Source organism: Capsicum annuum, chromosome 1 (genome assembly GCF_002878395.1).
Source record: "Capsicum annuum cultivar UCD-10X-F1 chromosome 1, UCD10Xv1.1, whole genome shotgun sequence".
Classification (NCBI taxonomy): Eukaryota; Viridiplantae; Streptophyta; class Magnoliopsida; order Solanales; family Solanaceae; genus Capsicum; species Capsicum annuum.
The window spans coordinates 45830851-45846630 of NC_061111.1; the positions used below are offsets into that span (position 1 = coordinate 45830851).

The window sequence follows — 15780 nt, forward strand, 5'->3', positions numbered from 1 at the left end:
AAATAATCTAATTTGTATATTTAAGATAATTTTCACTTAAACTATTAAGGTAAGTCATGTACAAAAATGTACAATTCACCATTAATTTTAAAACATTGACTACGGACATTGTTTCCGTCTGCTTTGGGCTGAAACATAAAAGAAAGAAAATAATTTATTTTGGTAATGAAATAAAAATAGAAATATTTTAAATTGGGTAAAACTGAATTCAAAGATTCATCATTCTACCGAATCTTTTTAATTTTAGCACAAAACATAATGCATATTTTGTTGTACAAATAATTAGAACACAGTTACCTAAATTACTCTGCATTATTTTCTTTCTTCTTTTATTTAGACCATCCACTCAAGAAGTATCTGTCATTACTTTTTTGGACTATTTCTTTGGAGGACCAAGGAACAACCAACAATGACAACTGATTTTTCATATTAATGCACAAAATATATGCCATAACAAGAATAATAAGATTAAGTAATAAGTCATAGAAAATAAATATGAATGCTCGAAATATTTGTGATTCCTTTCTTCTCCCTTCACAACAGACACTGAAAATAAATTACATAACTTCCACTTCCTTTTCAATAATGTTATTGGAATATTACTCGACATGTTAAGGGAAAAAATTGATTGGAACCCATATTTGAAATGAATTAATATAGATTATTTGCATCCCTAAAATAAAAGATAGTAATACTAATTAATTACTAATTTTGATAAAAAGGAAAGAAATAATTATCACAAGCTCAATAAAATAATATCTATATAAACCTTTTATAGAAAAGAAATAAATGTGAATATTATATGTTAGCTATAAGAACCAGCCTGCATCATAACTCAAAAAAAAATATATGTGAAGATGAATTTTATGAAGGCTTTAATAGTGATTTTCGCTATCTCTCGGTCTCTGGTAACTTTTTCATCGGAAAATTTGATAGATGTTTGTCAAACATCTAGTAACTTCAAATTATGCACTGACTCTCTTAGAGCTGATCCTAAGAGCTTTTCTGCTGATAAAAAAGGTTTAGTACTATTTTACTTCAACAGTGTTTAAGTATTTAATTATAATGAAGTTGTAAATCGACTAGCGCAGACAAAAGAACCTGTTCTCAAGGAATGCCTTCACATTTGTGAGGAAAATTATGGTAAGTCAATAGAAGATGTGAGTCAGTGCATAATTTGAAGTCACTAGACGTTTGACAAACATCTTCTATCAAATCTCCCGATGAAAAAGTTACCAGAGACCGAGTGAGTTATGATGCAGGCTAGTTCTTATAGCTAACATATAATATTCACATTTATTTCTTTTCCATAAAAGGCTTAATGCACAAAACTGATGGAATAAAAGAGATTAATTGGCTGGAAATAAAAAGTAAGGTGTTTGCAAAAATAAATTTCCGGAACCAATGAACAAAAGGATTTTTAATTACTTGGGATAATGTTAAAATAAAAAGACAAATTGCCCTTGAAGGATCTCACAAAGAAAAGGTTGTGAGATGTTACAATAATGTGGAACTTTTTGGCAACTCAATCAACCTCCATAAATCCATCTTCTTGAGCATTTTTTTTCTTCTCCAAATATCTTATTATAATATATACTGTTTTTTTTTTTCTGGACTATGATTTAGACTAAAACTGATCTCTTCGATTAGTTAAAAGATGTAAATTCAAGAGTACCAATTTTGTGTGAAGTTATGACTTGGTGAAATGAAAAATTAAACGAGACGTTGTTACCATGTTATATCTTCAGGTAGAGCTAGCTCATTAGCAGCTATTAGAGCCGAGTTTGAAGAGTTGATTATATATGATAATGATTGAGTAAAAATGTGAATGAGTTGATTTACGTACTGTCTTTGCCATTCAAGAAAGAGTCTACAACCTTTAGCGGCAATACTTATGATGTGAATGGCACAAAAATTAGTACTAAATAAGTCAATGAATCTTCATGATCCACCTTTGGGACTTAGTAAGGAGAGGATTATTGGACGTGCAAACAAAGTTCTTATAAAAAATTCTCAAATATTTTATACGTGATCAGCTAGCTAAAGGTTAATATAACTTCTAGACAAAGATTCACCAATAAAATGTCCAATCCCAATTCCATTTAGTGTTCCTCTGGCGCACCAAGCAGTCCTCGTTTCCACAAGAACCATTTTTGTTAATTGATTTCTGTTGTGTCCAATTTATGTGACAAACTTTTCTTTTTGGTTCGTCCTAAAAAGAATATCATCTTTCTATAATTGAAAACAACTTAACTTTAAAATTTTCTTAGTGAAATGATTTTTAGTGATAGAAATGATCAAATAATGTTAAATCGCAATTTCAAAAATCTTCTTAATGTTCATAAAGTTTGTGGCAAGTCAAACGGTGCGACATAAGCTGAGAAGGATGGAGTAATAAGCAAAAGCTCAAGATAAAAGAAGATGTCTTTGGTAGATTAATTTATCAATGGTTCATAAAGTGCATGTAGGAGGTGTTGGGCTGAAAGTGAAAGTCACATATTGATTCCGTACCTCGTTACATGGGTGGATCCAAGTAGAAATTCGAATAAAAAAATGGAAAAAATACTTAAAGTAGCATACTTAAGTATTAAATTACAAAAAATAGCAATACTTTTATCAAATTATATTTTGTAGCATATGTATTTATATGTATTTGTATTTTTGTAGTAACAGTTTACAAAAATACAAAATACATATCGATCATAAGGGCAGTAAAAATCATATGTATTTATATTTTTATAGCAACAGTTTGCAAAAATACAAAATACAACTTGCTATATAATGTAATTATGAAACTGTTGTTATGAAATTCATAATTAAAGGGATAAGTATGCTATTTCTGAATTTTGCCCGTAATCTGAGTATAAAAAATTTAAATTCTATTTTATGTATGTATGTGTGTGTACATACATATATACATACATACATATACATACATACATACATACATACATACATATATATATATATATATATATATATATATATATATATAGGCAGTTGTTAAAGAGTTGATAGAGACTTGATAGAAACCCCAGTGCTAAATTCATAAAACTCACAAGATGATATTCCCTACTAAAAAAGACCTGAAATAAGAAATGATGCATAGGCTAGCAGATGGTTATATAATGGTGATTTCACTTCACCAAAGCAACATATATACATTTTCTAACAACAAAATCACAAAATTTTCACCCTAATAACACAAAAATCACTATTGTTAAAAATCTCTTCCGATCAGTGACGTATAATGTTGTTTGTTGCTATAACTCTTTTATCCGTCTATTTTATATGCAGTGAAAGCCAGTTGACAGAAACATCGAATGCGGTTATTTCTCATGATAGATTTGGAGACAGGGTTGGCTAGACCATAAAGCTACTAAAGTAATGGCTTGAGGGCCCATTTTTTCTAAATATTTTTACTAACTTACAATAGGATGCATGTATAGTGCACAAAATGCGCATAAGATGCATGTAAGTCGCACAAGATGCACGTACGTCGCACAAGATGCACGTACGTCGCACGAGATGCACGTGTGATACATGAGATACATATGTGATGCAAAAAAGCTAATTTTATCAAATATACTTGAAACCTCTGATTAAAATTTGACTTTAGGCCACCAAATTCATTGAGCCGACCCAGTCTGGAGATTTCTGGACTATAGCTGAAGCAATACAAGCAGAACCAGATCGTAGTATTGAGCGATACTATATCAAGATCAAACAAGGCACATACCGAGAATACATTCAAGTTGCTAAAAAGAAGACTAACATAGTCCTTATCGGGGAAGGAATGAAGACAACGATAATAGGGGGCAATAGAAGCTTCGCCGACGGTAACAAGACCTTTGACACTGGAACAGTTGGTATGCCTGCTAATTGTCTTTTAATTATCAGTTTTTAACTTCGTAGTTATTTATTCTATTTGATATGTTCTAATGTATAAGTGTTTTCATTGGTCTGTTTGTATTTTCTCGTTAGATAAAAAGAAAATGATGTAAAAGATTAAACCACTGGCTCATGCTCAAGATGTTGTCTTCGTTTAATTACCTTGTTGATATGTGTACTGTCTCCGAATATTATCATATTCCTTTTTGTTGGAAATCTTGGAAGGCTATTCGTTGTCCATATGTATGGTTTATGTGGTGCAATTTCAACTATTTAGGTTATTATATTATAAGTTGGGTTAATCCCAACTATGATTTTTCAATTTTGCTTGAGCAATCACGCTTTTATATATGGAGTCAAAGTTTTATATGAATTCCTGATCTTTTTGAAATTTGAATTATGTTCTTAGAAGTTGGAATAATGTTAATGTAGTTGGGGGCGGAGTTACATGAAAGTTATAGAGTTCAAATAGGCAATAAATATTTTGTATATACTGTCTAAGATCGATGCATCAAAATTGTGTTTACATGACCATATATAAATTGTTGATTTCCCTTTAGACAAGAGATGCTTTATATTTACTGTCTAAGGTGCATTATGTGTTCAGGCAGGTTTAATTTTCAGTTAATTGAAAGAATTGTTGGATATATATATATATATATATATTTGAGTTCTACAAATGGATTTCACTGATTTTGATGAATTATATATATATTCTTTCTGAAAATCTCCAACTCCAAGATTACAGAATGTTCTCTGGGGATTAGCTATACTTTTAAACTCTCTTTGAAGCCTACAGTCAAGGTGAATGGTGTTACCTCTTAGAGTATAGATGTGATCTTCATAGTTTTAAGCTGAAAAGGATCCGACCAACCCCAATCGCTCTTGCTTTTGAATATTTATGCTGTTCTATTGTGCTGAGTTGCTCCTTCTTTGTGTTTTGAAAGAAGGGGGTTTGGGGGTGGGGAAGATTAGTCAGAGGTCCTTAACTTCTTTTTCTGCTCCAGTGGAAGGAGTCTACTTTTGTGGACTGAGCATGAGGAGCATAGAATTCTATATTCTTTGTCATTTCACACCCTCTTTTCTGGAAACTAGTTTAGGACGCGCCCTGCATGTGTACTTCACTTCAATGAGTTTAATTTTATTAAATCATTTCGATATTTTAAAAGAAAATATGCCCTATACATTATAGTAAATTTTGTATTTAAGCACATATAATAATAATAATAATAATAATAATAATAATAATAATAATAATAATTCACCAATTTTGCATTATCAAAATTTTCAAGTTAATACTTTTAAATTACAAGAACATATTCAGCGTAGTCTCACAGGGGATACATTGAGATTATAAACATCAAGAATATACTAAATCTTTAGAAAAATTACCTCAAATCACAAACAAATTTTTTTTTCTTCAATCATAAGCTATCTCAAATTTCACAAAAAGACTTTTCAATTATCAATTATTATCAATAAGATAGGATAATTCATTTATTGTAAACTTCAAGAATATACTAATACTAAAATTCTTAAACAAACTTACCTCAAATCACAAGTAAATTTATTTCTTTAATCATAGATATTATCAAGATTTTGAATTGGTAAAAAAATTTTAGTGTACGTACTTTGGACGTGTGTCTTGCATTAATAAATGTTATATTTATTTAAATGTCAAGTAAATATGGTATCTCAAACTATACTACGAAAAGTTTTATCGTTTTCTTAGTTTGTAAGATTTATGATGACACACGTGAAACTTATCTTATCTAATGTAAAATTTATGTGAACTTATAAAGATAAATATTTTAGTTTAGTTACTTTCACACAAAATTTAAAAATTTAAAATTTAAAAAAAAATAAAAATAGACCAACCAAATTTTTTTATTTTTAAAACCTAAAGAGTTTGAACTCTTCGAAATTTAGGCTTTTAATATACTGATGAGGAAATATTGCAATTTTGCTACTTCCTTTAATCTCTCACCATCTCGTAAGCATGATATTTGTGTAATGACTTTGCATGGTCAAGAGAGAAGCTGAAGGGCCAAATTGTGACAACTCTTTCACAAACATAAATCTACTTAACTCATAATGAGCTTTTTCGTATGATCACATAAGATAATTTGTTGTTGCTTCATTGGCCCTACAATGACAGCAGTTTCTAATCTTATGAACAGATTCGAAAATTATGGTAACTCGCCTGTTTTATGTCTTTATAATCTATTTTCACAATTAATTATAATTACATTTTAAATATGTGATTACTAAATAAATTGGATCGTGTGCAAGCGAATCTAAAAAATATATTAAAGTCAATAATAGCGATAAATAAATAATTTATGAAGTACGTATTTTAAATAATATTCATTGAAATTACATAATAATCAATTTGTGATTACAAATAATATTATCTATAAAATTACATTTTCAATAACAAATAAAGAAAAATAATATTAGCATAGATTATGAGAGAATTTCTATTTTTATTTAACATATTGCATAATCTACCTCTACACATTGGGCAGTAACTTAATAATTTAAAGTGAATTTAGTTAAAGTTACGCAATGGTCTCTGTCCTGAATCCCAGAAAGAATCATAGCTATGTTCATTCGAAAGACGTCATTTAATAACTCAAACCTCTGATATACCCTTACAACTAGATTAAACTCAAATTATGAGCATATTGATGGGATCTAAACAACGTAGTGTCATGTGAAAGTTAACACAAAAATTTTGAGCGACGATAACAAAGAAAAACTTGTATGAGGACTACATTGTGAATTTGATTATATAATGAATTTGGTTAGAGCTACACAATGATCTCTTGTTCTGAATTTCAAAAAGAACCATAATGATGCCCACGCGAACGATGCCATCCAATAAGTCCAACCTCTTGATTCACCCTTAGAACACGATTGAACTCAAATTGTAAGCACATTGATGAACCTATACAACATGAAATCGTGCGAAAGCTAACAAAAAGACCTTGAGTGATAATAACAAAGAAAAAATTTATTTGAGGACTATATTGTGAATGCTATGTTGTATTAAGAAAGAATTCACAATTTATAAAAATTTAAAACTTTTTCGTACAAAAACAAAATAATGTAAATATGGTAAATTTCTATTTTTCTTCTATAAATTAGTTATTAATATTAAAATAATATGATTGGTGTCTTTTTTAACTTCAAATTTGTATACGTTTTTTTATGTCCTTTTTCACTTTAACTTTGTATTCTTTCCTTTTATTTATTTAATTTTTAGTAAGGTTTAATTTCCCCCCCTTTTAAAGAAATTTTTGATTTCCTTTTCTAATTCAACTTTATATGCTTAAATTATTTAAATAATTTTTTTTTATATAATTGAGAAATTATGATTTTGTTTATTGTGGAGTATTTTAATGAAGGATATTTTCCTACAAGAAAAGAATAATTTAAATATGGTAAATTTTTATTTTTTTATTATTTATTAATATTAAATAATATAATTGGTGTCCTTTTGAACTTTGAATTTGTATACGATTTTTTGATGTCCTTTTTTACTTTAACTTTGTATTCTTTCTTTTGTTTGTTTAATTCAATAAATAGCATGACCTCCCTTTTTATGGTTTAATTTTATTTTTTCCTTTTTAAGACGTTTTTAATTTCCTTTTTAATTCTAACTTTGTATGCTTATATTATTTAAAGAGAAAAATTTATATAATTGAGTAAATGACGATTTTATCTATTGCAAAGTACTTTAATGAAGGGTAAAAAGTTCAAATCACTTTTCTAAGGGCTTCACACTTTTAATAGATTATATCGATTATATAGATAATTGGCAATAAAGACACGTTCCAAAACTAATTTGTCAAATGTCCACTTAATTTCTTTTTGATTTATTTTTTAGGTTTAGGGTGTAAAAAGTGGAGAAAAATGAAAAAAGTGGGGCCCAAACGTAGGTCAAGGGACCAGTTCATCATTTTTACAACTTTACAACGTTAATATAATACACTAACACCCTCCACTTATTCCAATATAAAAAAAACCTCTCTCGCTCCCTCTTCAATTCTCAATTCTCGCTTTTGAAACTTCTTCTCCCAAAAATGTCATTTTCGTTTCTTCTTCTTCTCCAGCTGCTAAGGGCTCGTTGTTTCTTCGCAAGGTTAGTTAAAATCAAGTTTCGATCATTTTTAGATCCATTTAAATAATTTTTTTAATCGATTCGTAGTGATGTAGGAATTTTTTTTTTCAAATTTTGTTTATTAAGTAGTTAAAAAAATGAGAATTTTATAGGTAATGAGTTTGATTTTGAAGCAATGGTTGAGATTTTATGCGGCATTTTTGATAGATTTTTTCGTCGATCACGGTGTTAAATTTTGAAACTTTTGTTTACGAGTTTTGGTTTAGTTCTGGTTTTTTTTTAGCAAGGAAGTGTTGAATGGTGGGAGAATTGTTATTTGAAGAGTTATTTTGAAATTTTGATATGAACAATAATCTGTTTCTGTCCATAGACCCGTGGTCTATCCGTAGACCCGTGGTCTATGGAATGAGAATGCCCTAGATTGAAATCAATTTTTAGACGTATGAAATTCTTTTAAAATATGATTGTTGAAATAGTGAAAATTGAAAGATTAATAGCTAATTAGTTTGATTATGTGCACTAGTTTAATTTTTAACAATTATTGTATTTTGATATTGCATGTTAGATTTTGGTTCAGTTATTGTATATTTGTGTAGTGAACTGTTTAATGGTGGGGTATTTCTTAATTTTTTTTTGGGGGGGAAGGGGGGTTCATTTGAGGATTGAGTTATTTCTATTGATAGATTTGTGGTCTATGAACTGAAAATGAGAGATTTGTTCTGAAGGTGTACATTGTGTTGAAAATGACTAAAAAAAGCATCCTTACTAAACGCAAAGACGGTACCACTTTTGATTCTACTGGTAGCAGTAGAAAAAGAAAAGTTGAGGCAGTTGAAAATGTCTCAAAAAGGAAGAAAATTAAAGAGGCAGTAAAAAAAAAATCGAGGCAGTTGAATGCTAATATTGTTAATGTGTTGTTGAATAATGAGTAGTTAAGATATGACAATTTTTTTTTATTTCATAAATATGAAGGTTGAAGGATCTGGTGGTAGGATATGACAAACATTCTTTTATTCTATGAAATTTGTTATGATTCTGCACTGAATCTATTTCTATCGAACTGATTTGTGGCATGAAATTTGAATATGCAGGGTGTTGTCATAGTTTGTACAGTGTATGGTTGATATCATAGAATGCATACTTAATCTTTTGTATATGCATGCATAGTCTATCATTACCATGCTGCTTGAATTTTAGTTGACGTATTGTTTGATCGACTATGAGTCTATCAAAAATAGCATTAACACTATAAAAAAATAGAATTATTATTATTTATTCAATATCACTACATTCATGTTACACTTTTTCAAAGAATGAATACTAGCATTATAGCACATAACATCATTTTTAGGTCATTCTCCCTTTCTTCGGACATACTTAATTTTTGTTTCAGTTGATCCCTCTCTATTTGCATGTCATGTAGCAATACTTTAAAGTGATCCCTCTATTCTTCGGCTTCTTTGAAAAAATTCATGAGGAAATCTTTATTTTCTTCGCATTGTTGGAGCATATGTAGTAGATTAAATTTTATCAAGCCTTGAAAGTTTGATGTCTCGGGTCCCGAACTCAACGTTGATGGACTGGTTGGAGGTGATAGCTCATCAAGCCATTTAAAAAAGGAGCATGCACCATTATCCTAGAAAAAATAATAATTACATAACGATTAACTTAACTTTATAAGAAAGACACACACAGCTCACCTTCGCAATTGCACAATTATAAAATGTGCGATCTGAATTTGAATCAGTGTGTGAAGTCCTCAAGACATCTACATTCCCACAATGACAAATTAGAGTATTTTTAGAATTGGATATTTGAGATGCTCGAGACATTGTAGAATTTTTAAAAATAAAATAAAGTGAATGAAATAAAATAATGAGGGATGAACACCTTATATATGAAGTAAAAATGAAGTATTAACACTGGTGGATTACAAAAGCAGTCATTTATTACCGTTGAAAAAATAATTTTTTTTGAAATTCATGGTGACACTTAATAGACTGTCGTATATCATTACCTATGTCAACCATCACTGAGATACCAAAGTCTAGCGTAGACACTCGTAATCGATGGACCCTCAATAATATGTTAAATACAAAATATTACAGTAAAAAATATACTTGTGATTTGAGTATCCATTGATTCGGTTGGTCTATCGTAGACTTATGCCTTAAGGAGTGCATCGATTGATCTCCTGATTATGCGTAGACCTTTGCTATAGACCAACACTTGGATGTTGTTTAAAAATGAATAAATAAATTAAAAATAAATATAGTGTGGGTTTGTACACATATGAAGGAGTGTAAACAAGTCACATAAACATATTAGAGCTTATACAAATTAGGGTGGTGAATTAAGGAGTGTATGGATGAGTATTGATCGAACAAACAATATCCTAAGAGTAATGGTTGTCAAAGCACAAGTATGTTTTGCGGATGATGATTATTCAACCACTATCTATTCCATATACTCTTTTGATTTGGGGGTGGTGATTGAAGAGTGGTGATTGAAGGAGTATGTGGAATGGGTAGTCATCAAATACAACCAACATCCTTAAAATATACTTGTGCTTCGACAAACATTACTCTTATGATATTGTTAGTTTCGATCAATACCCACACACACACTTCTTAATTCACCATCTCTAATTTGTATAAGCTCTAATATGATTATGTGATTTGTTTACACTCTTTCATATGTGTATAAACTCACACTATATTTATTTTTAATTTATTTATTCATTTTTAAACAACATTCAAGTGTTGGTCAATAAAAGTGTACATAGAACTATGTGATCTACGAATAATCAGGAGACCAATCTATGCACTCCTGAAGGTGTAAGTCTATGGTAGATCAAGTGGGTCGATGGACCCTCAAAGCACAAGTATATTTTTTACATGGATTTGACATGGGTCAACATCGATGACAGTCTATTAAATGTCACCCACAGTTCTAGATTGTTTGTTTAATCATTCCCAAATCATGTGATTATGTGTTTAAACCTTTTTTAATTTAATTATTTTCTTTCAACACCCCCAAATTATGTGATTATGTTTTTAAACTTTTTAAAATTAACTTATTTTCTTTAACCAACCCCAAAACACGCAATTTATCTATTTAATTTTTTTTAATTTAATTATTTCCTTTCACCAGCCCCAAAACATGTTATTATCTTTTAAAATATTTTTAAATTTAATTATATTCTTTCACCAGCCCCAAATTGTGTGATTATTTCTTGAAACGTTTTTTAATTTAATTATTTTCTTTCAAACAACAAGCTATTCATGGGTCATCGATTCATATAGTCTACCGTCGACTACTATGTTTGGTCAATGCGAGACCAAGTCTAAGATCAATAATAGACTATTTATGTGATCTGTATTTACAAATGCAAACACAAAAAATAATAATAACCAAAACGAGGAAAACGAAATTTGAAAATAGAAATACTTATATTAAAAGTTGTTCATTGCACAATCATAGAAATTTTACATGGAAAATATTGGCACAATGGCTAGAACAACCAAAATAAGCAAAAAATGAAGAAGCTTTCTTCTAACAACAATCCTACCAAGAAAGCTTCTTCTGCAAGGTGTCGTACTTTTTGGCCCGCAACAACCAGCCACAACCATGAGATAAGCATTTCGGTTTCATGAATTTGGTGAAGCTCTTCTCCATATAATAATCAAAAGACTACCTCGTCGCTGCTACATCTAGTAGCATTTTCAACTCTTTCTTATCGGCGAATGTTTAACCACAATAAAAATTGGTTCCGTCGATGAAGGAGTGTCCTGGTTGTGATCCCGTTCCACAGTCTTCTTCATATTCTTGCGAGTCTGATGAAAAGTCTTTCATATGCATAGAATTATCTTCCATATTAATTGGATGATCGCCATCATTCTCGTAATCATTCAAATCGTCGTCGACTGCTGGGCGCCGAGGTGGGGGTGATGAATTCAGCGGTCCTTCAAAGGACCTCTCAACTACATTTATCCTCAAAATAAGCCTAAAGACTTCTACATCGGCATCCATCATGTATGTTAGCACACGTACATCATTATTTATGATCGTAGAATTCACCTTTTCCCTCGAATGCATTAGATAACTAATCACCACGTCGCTCGGCGTGCAATCTAGATCCCCGCTCTGTATTACGCTTGTAACGAATTTGTCATATGAACTATTGCGGCGAATAGGAATGTGAATTGTCACCTTGATAAATGATCTCCATTTCTAATATTTGGGAGTCTCCACCTATTTTACCATGAAATCACCAGAAACCAGAACAAATTCTGCAATAGACATCCTAGAATTAAGCTTTGGTCGATGGTAGATAATGCTTAGGGTCTATGTCGGGATGCATGCACGGTCGATGACTGACGATGATGGGTCGATGACTGGGCAGGTATCCGTACGAAAATCTTGAAATTGAAATTATTGCTTCTAATCAACGATTGTTGGGTTTATGGAATAGATAAATGAACTTCGAGTCGCCTAAGCTGCTGTAATGCACTTTCTCAAGTGGTTTTGAGTAATGTGAGTGATTTAAAGCTTTTTAACAACGGTGAAAAGTGTGTTTGAGAAGATAAGAAACAAATGGGGTAACAATGGATGCAATGGACAAGCTTATGATATTTGTGGACTGATTTACAGCTAATCGCCAAAAAATAACGCCGGAAAAGTGGCCGGAATCGGAGCTTTTTGGAGGGAAAAATAATCACCTTCTATTTTTACCTTTTGGAAATTTTTCTTTTTAATATTTTTGGAAAACCTAGATATTTTTGTATATATAATTGTGGATGATGGAGTGGGTTGAAGTGTATTATTAGAAATGTGTGGGTGAATTTATTAAGTTGAAAGTATTGGGTTAAAGTGAATTATAATAAAAGTTGTGGCTGAAATTGTTAAGTTAAAAAAGTCAGGTAGAATTAAATGGGGGGTATATGCCAATTTTTTCAAACTTTTAGGTATTTGGCAAAATAGTTTTGAAAAAGAGTCTTTTGGCATGCTTGGCCCTCTTTTCTCATGTACTATTCAAATTAATTAGCTCACTTTATCACTCAATTGGATGGATGTTTGCATAGCTAGGTTAAATTCGTGTTTATTTAGCACTCTTGTATAACTAAGATATAGTTAGAGGGAGGAGGTGAGGAACCTGGCTAAGCCATGTTAGGAACAAAGATGATAAATGGCATCAGGTGTTACTTCGATGGTCATGTTAATGAGGGGAAGCCAAATTGTTTGTCCAATGTTCATCTTTATGGCCGACATTGGATACTTGAATAAGAACGGACATACACGGATATTATATTGTTTTATGTGTTCTCCTTTTAGATTATTCAAGACTTACCCCCTTTCAGAAGACAATGTCCAAAATCTGATTTTGTATCGTGTTTTAAATCCTGACATGCTATACACCCTGCCCTCATATCCTTTATTTCAAACATGGAGTAAGACAGCTATTGTTACTCTCTAACTATAAAAATTTTTTATCAGCTAAACGAAAGCTGATTGAGGGTTTAAAACTTACATGTTTTATCAGCTACTGAATGACACCATATCATTTTTGTAATTTGCTCATTCTGCTGCAACCTATGTCATGTTTCTTTCTGCACTACCAATTCTTTCAATGAGTGAATATTGTTATCTTGATTAATGCAGACTGCAGAGAACGATAACATAAACAATAAGCTATCAACTTTCCTGCGATCTTTCTTACTCTTATATTTCGTAATTTGTAGGGATCAGTGGGAATGGCTTCACAGCGCAAGATATCACCTTTAGGAATGATGCTGGACCGAGAAAGTTTCAGGCTGTGGCATTGAGAGTAGAATCAGATATGGTTTCGTTCTACAGATGTCGATTCGAGGGGTATCAAGACACCCTATATACTAGAAGGGACCGTCATCAATTCTACCGTGACTGTGAAATTTATGGCACGGTAGATTTTATTTGTGGCAATGCGCGTGCCCTATTCCAGAACTGTTTAATTCAAGCACACATTCCATTGGACAAGCAGTATAATACAATCACGGCACAAGAGAGAGATCTTAAGGATGGCCAAACTGGACTAGTGCTTCAAAATTGCACTATAAAAGCTTCCCGGGATTTGGAGAAAATGGACGACATCACCACATATTTAGGTCGTCCCTAGGGAGTATTCTCTAGGACAGTGGTCATGGAAAGTTACATTGACCACTTGATAGATCCAAGAGGATGGACTGAATGGATTGATACAAATAAATCCGTTGTTCGTCGCCCATATTATAAAGAATACAAGAATAGAGGACCAGGTGCTGTTACAAAGGGACGTGTGAAATGGGCAAATGTCACTGCTGATCCGAGCATAGCATCGAATTTCACTGTCAGGCATTTTATAAATAGTGATGAGTGGATTCCCGCCGATGTTCCACATTACTTAGATTTTTCCTGAACAACATTAAGTATGTGTTCCTACTAATTATCAGATTGTAGTACTTCATATCTTGTTATGTAAACTTGTCTTTTCTATGAATAATTATCTAATTTGATTTGAAAATTCCGTCTTTAAGCTATTTATGATTACGTTGCCATTATATTGCCCAGCTAACCATTAAATCACTAGAAAATCATGCATACATAAACTCCAACATAAATATATTTCAGGGCTTATGTTGTGTCGAAACGGCATATGAATGTTCTTTTGAATATCCTTCATCAAGCTGTTAAGTTTTCTTCACCGAAGGAAGAGGTATCTTTGTATCTCTTGATTTTTTGTTTTTGGTGGAATACGCTGTATCAACCCCTTTGTTTAATGTTCCAATCCAGTCGTTAAAAGTCTATAACAATCGGAATAGTTCTGATCATCACCAGTCGCTAAAGGTCGCGACGTTAAAAGTTTGACAACCGAATTACAACCCGTTCATTAAAGAACTTTGAGCATTACAAAATTTCCAGTCACTACAGGTTTTCCCTTCGCTGATTGCCAATTTTCTCTTCAATAATTGACATTGAATTATTTGGTAATTACGTCTTTAAAGATCCAGAATGCACTTGTCTTTTCTACGTCTTATATGTAGATCTTTTCCTCCTTGAACTTGTCTTCAAATTCACTTTAGCACTTAAACTTAATTTTCATTTATTTATCCCCTTAACATCTTTAAAGTGAATTAATTTCACCCCTTAAGCTGACGTGGCCAAAAAAATAAAAGAGCGAGTGGATTTTTTTATTTTTTTTTAATAAAAAGGCCCACTTTATTATTATTCTTATTATTTTATATATATATATATATATATATATATAAAATTTAAAAAAAAAAAATTAAAAACCCACTTCATCTTCTTCTTTTACCTGCCCCATTCCCCCACCCCAACCCACCATCATCATAAATTATCTTACACCACCACTGATGCCGGAGCTAGATTCTCTCTGGTTCAGTCGGGTGCTTTGATTGCTACTTCTCTACTTGTCTCTGTTGTTGCTCTGATGATGCACTTAATATAAATACTATCGATTTTGCAGAGATTTGATTTTACAGAGAGATGGAGATGGAGTGATTGATTTGTTAGAGATTTAGGATGTTGCCTATGATTATGTTAATTCTACAACGTTGTGGTAATGATTTGTGCAATTCGCTCTTAACAACAATTAACAAACCAAATAGGTACTCCCTCTTTAGTAATGGAGAAAATAAAAAAAATTTGGAGGGAGAGACATTGCAGGGGTAAAAATTGAAAGGGGAGAAAGAGAGGGGCGGGGGGAGGGGTTGGAAGAGCGCGGGGGA

At 31.4% G+C, this 15780-nt stretch overlaps 1 protein-coding gene across 1 annotated transcript; it reads left to right on the top strand.

Annotated features, from left to right (window-relative positions):
• The first annotated feature begins 857 nt into the window (after window positions 1–857).
• Window positions 858–14171, top strand: LOC107845485 (pectinesterase/pectinesterase inhibitor PPE8B-like). The gene is made up of 6 exons (XM_047410672.1): window positions 858–1020; window positions 1072–1143; window positions 1749–1782; window positions 3298–3358; window positions 3620–3869; window positions 13759–14171. Exons 1-6 carry the CDS (start codon window positions 858–860, stop codon window positions 14169–14171), a joined length of 993 nt encoding a protein of 330 aa, XP_047266628.1.
• The last annotated feature ends 1609 nt before the right edge of the window (window positions 14172–15780 follow it).

Coding starts and splice junctions, on each gene's coding strand:
- LOC107845485 (XM_047410672.1), top strand. CDS start 858: ATGAATTTTATGAAGGCTTTAATAGTGATTTTCGCTATCTCTCGGTCT. Junction 1,783..3,297: donor TTAGCAGCTATTAGAGCCGA/GTTTGAAGAGTT, acceptor TTTTATATGCAG/TGAAAGCCAGTTGACAGAAA. Junction 3,870..13,758: donor CTTTGACACTGGAACAGTTG/GTATGCCTGCTA, acceptor CGTAATTTGTAG/GGATCAGTGGGAATGGCTTC.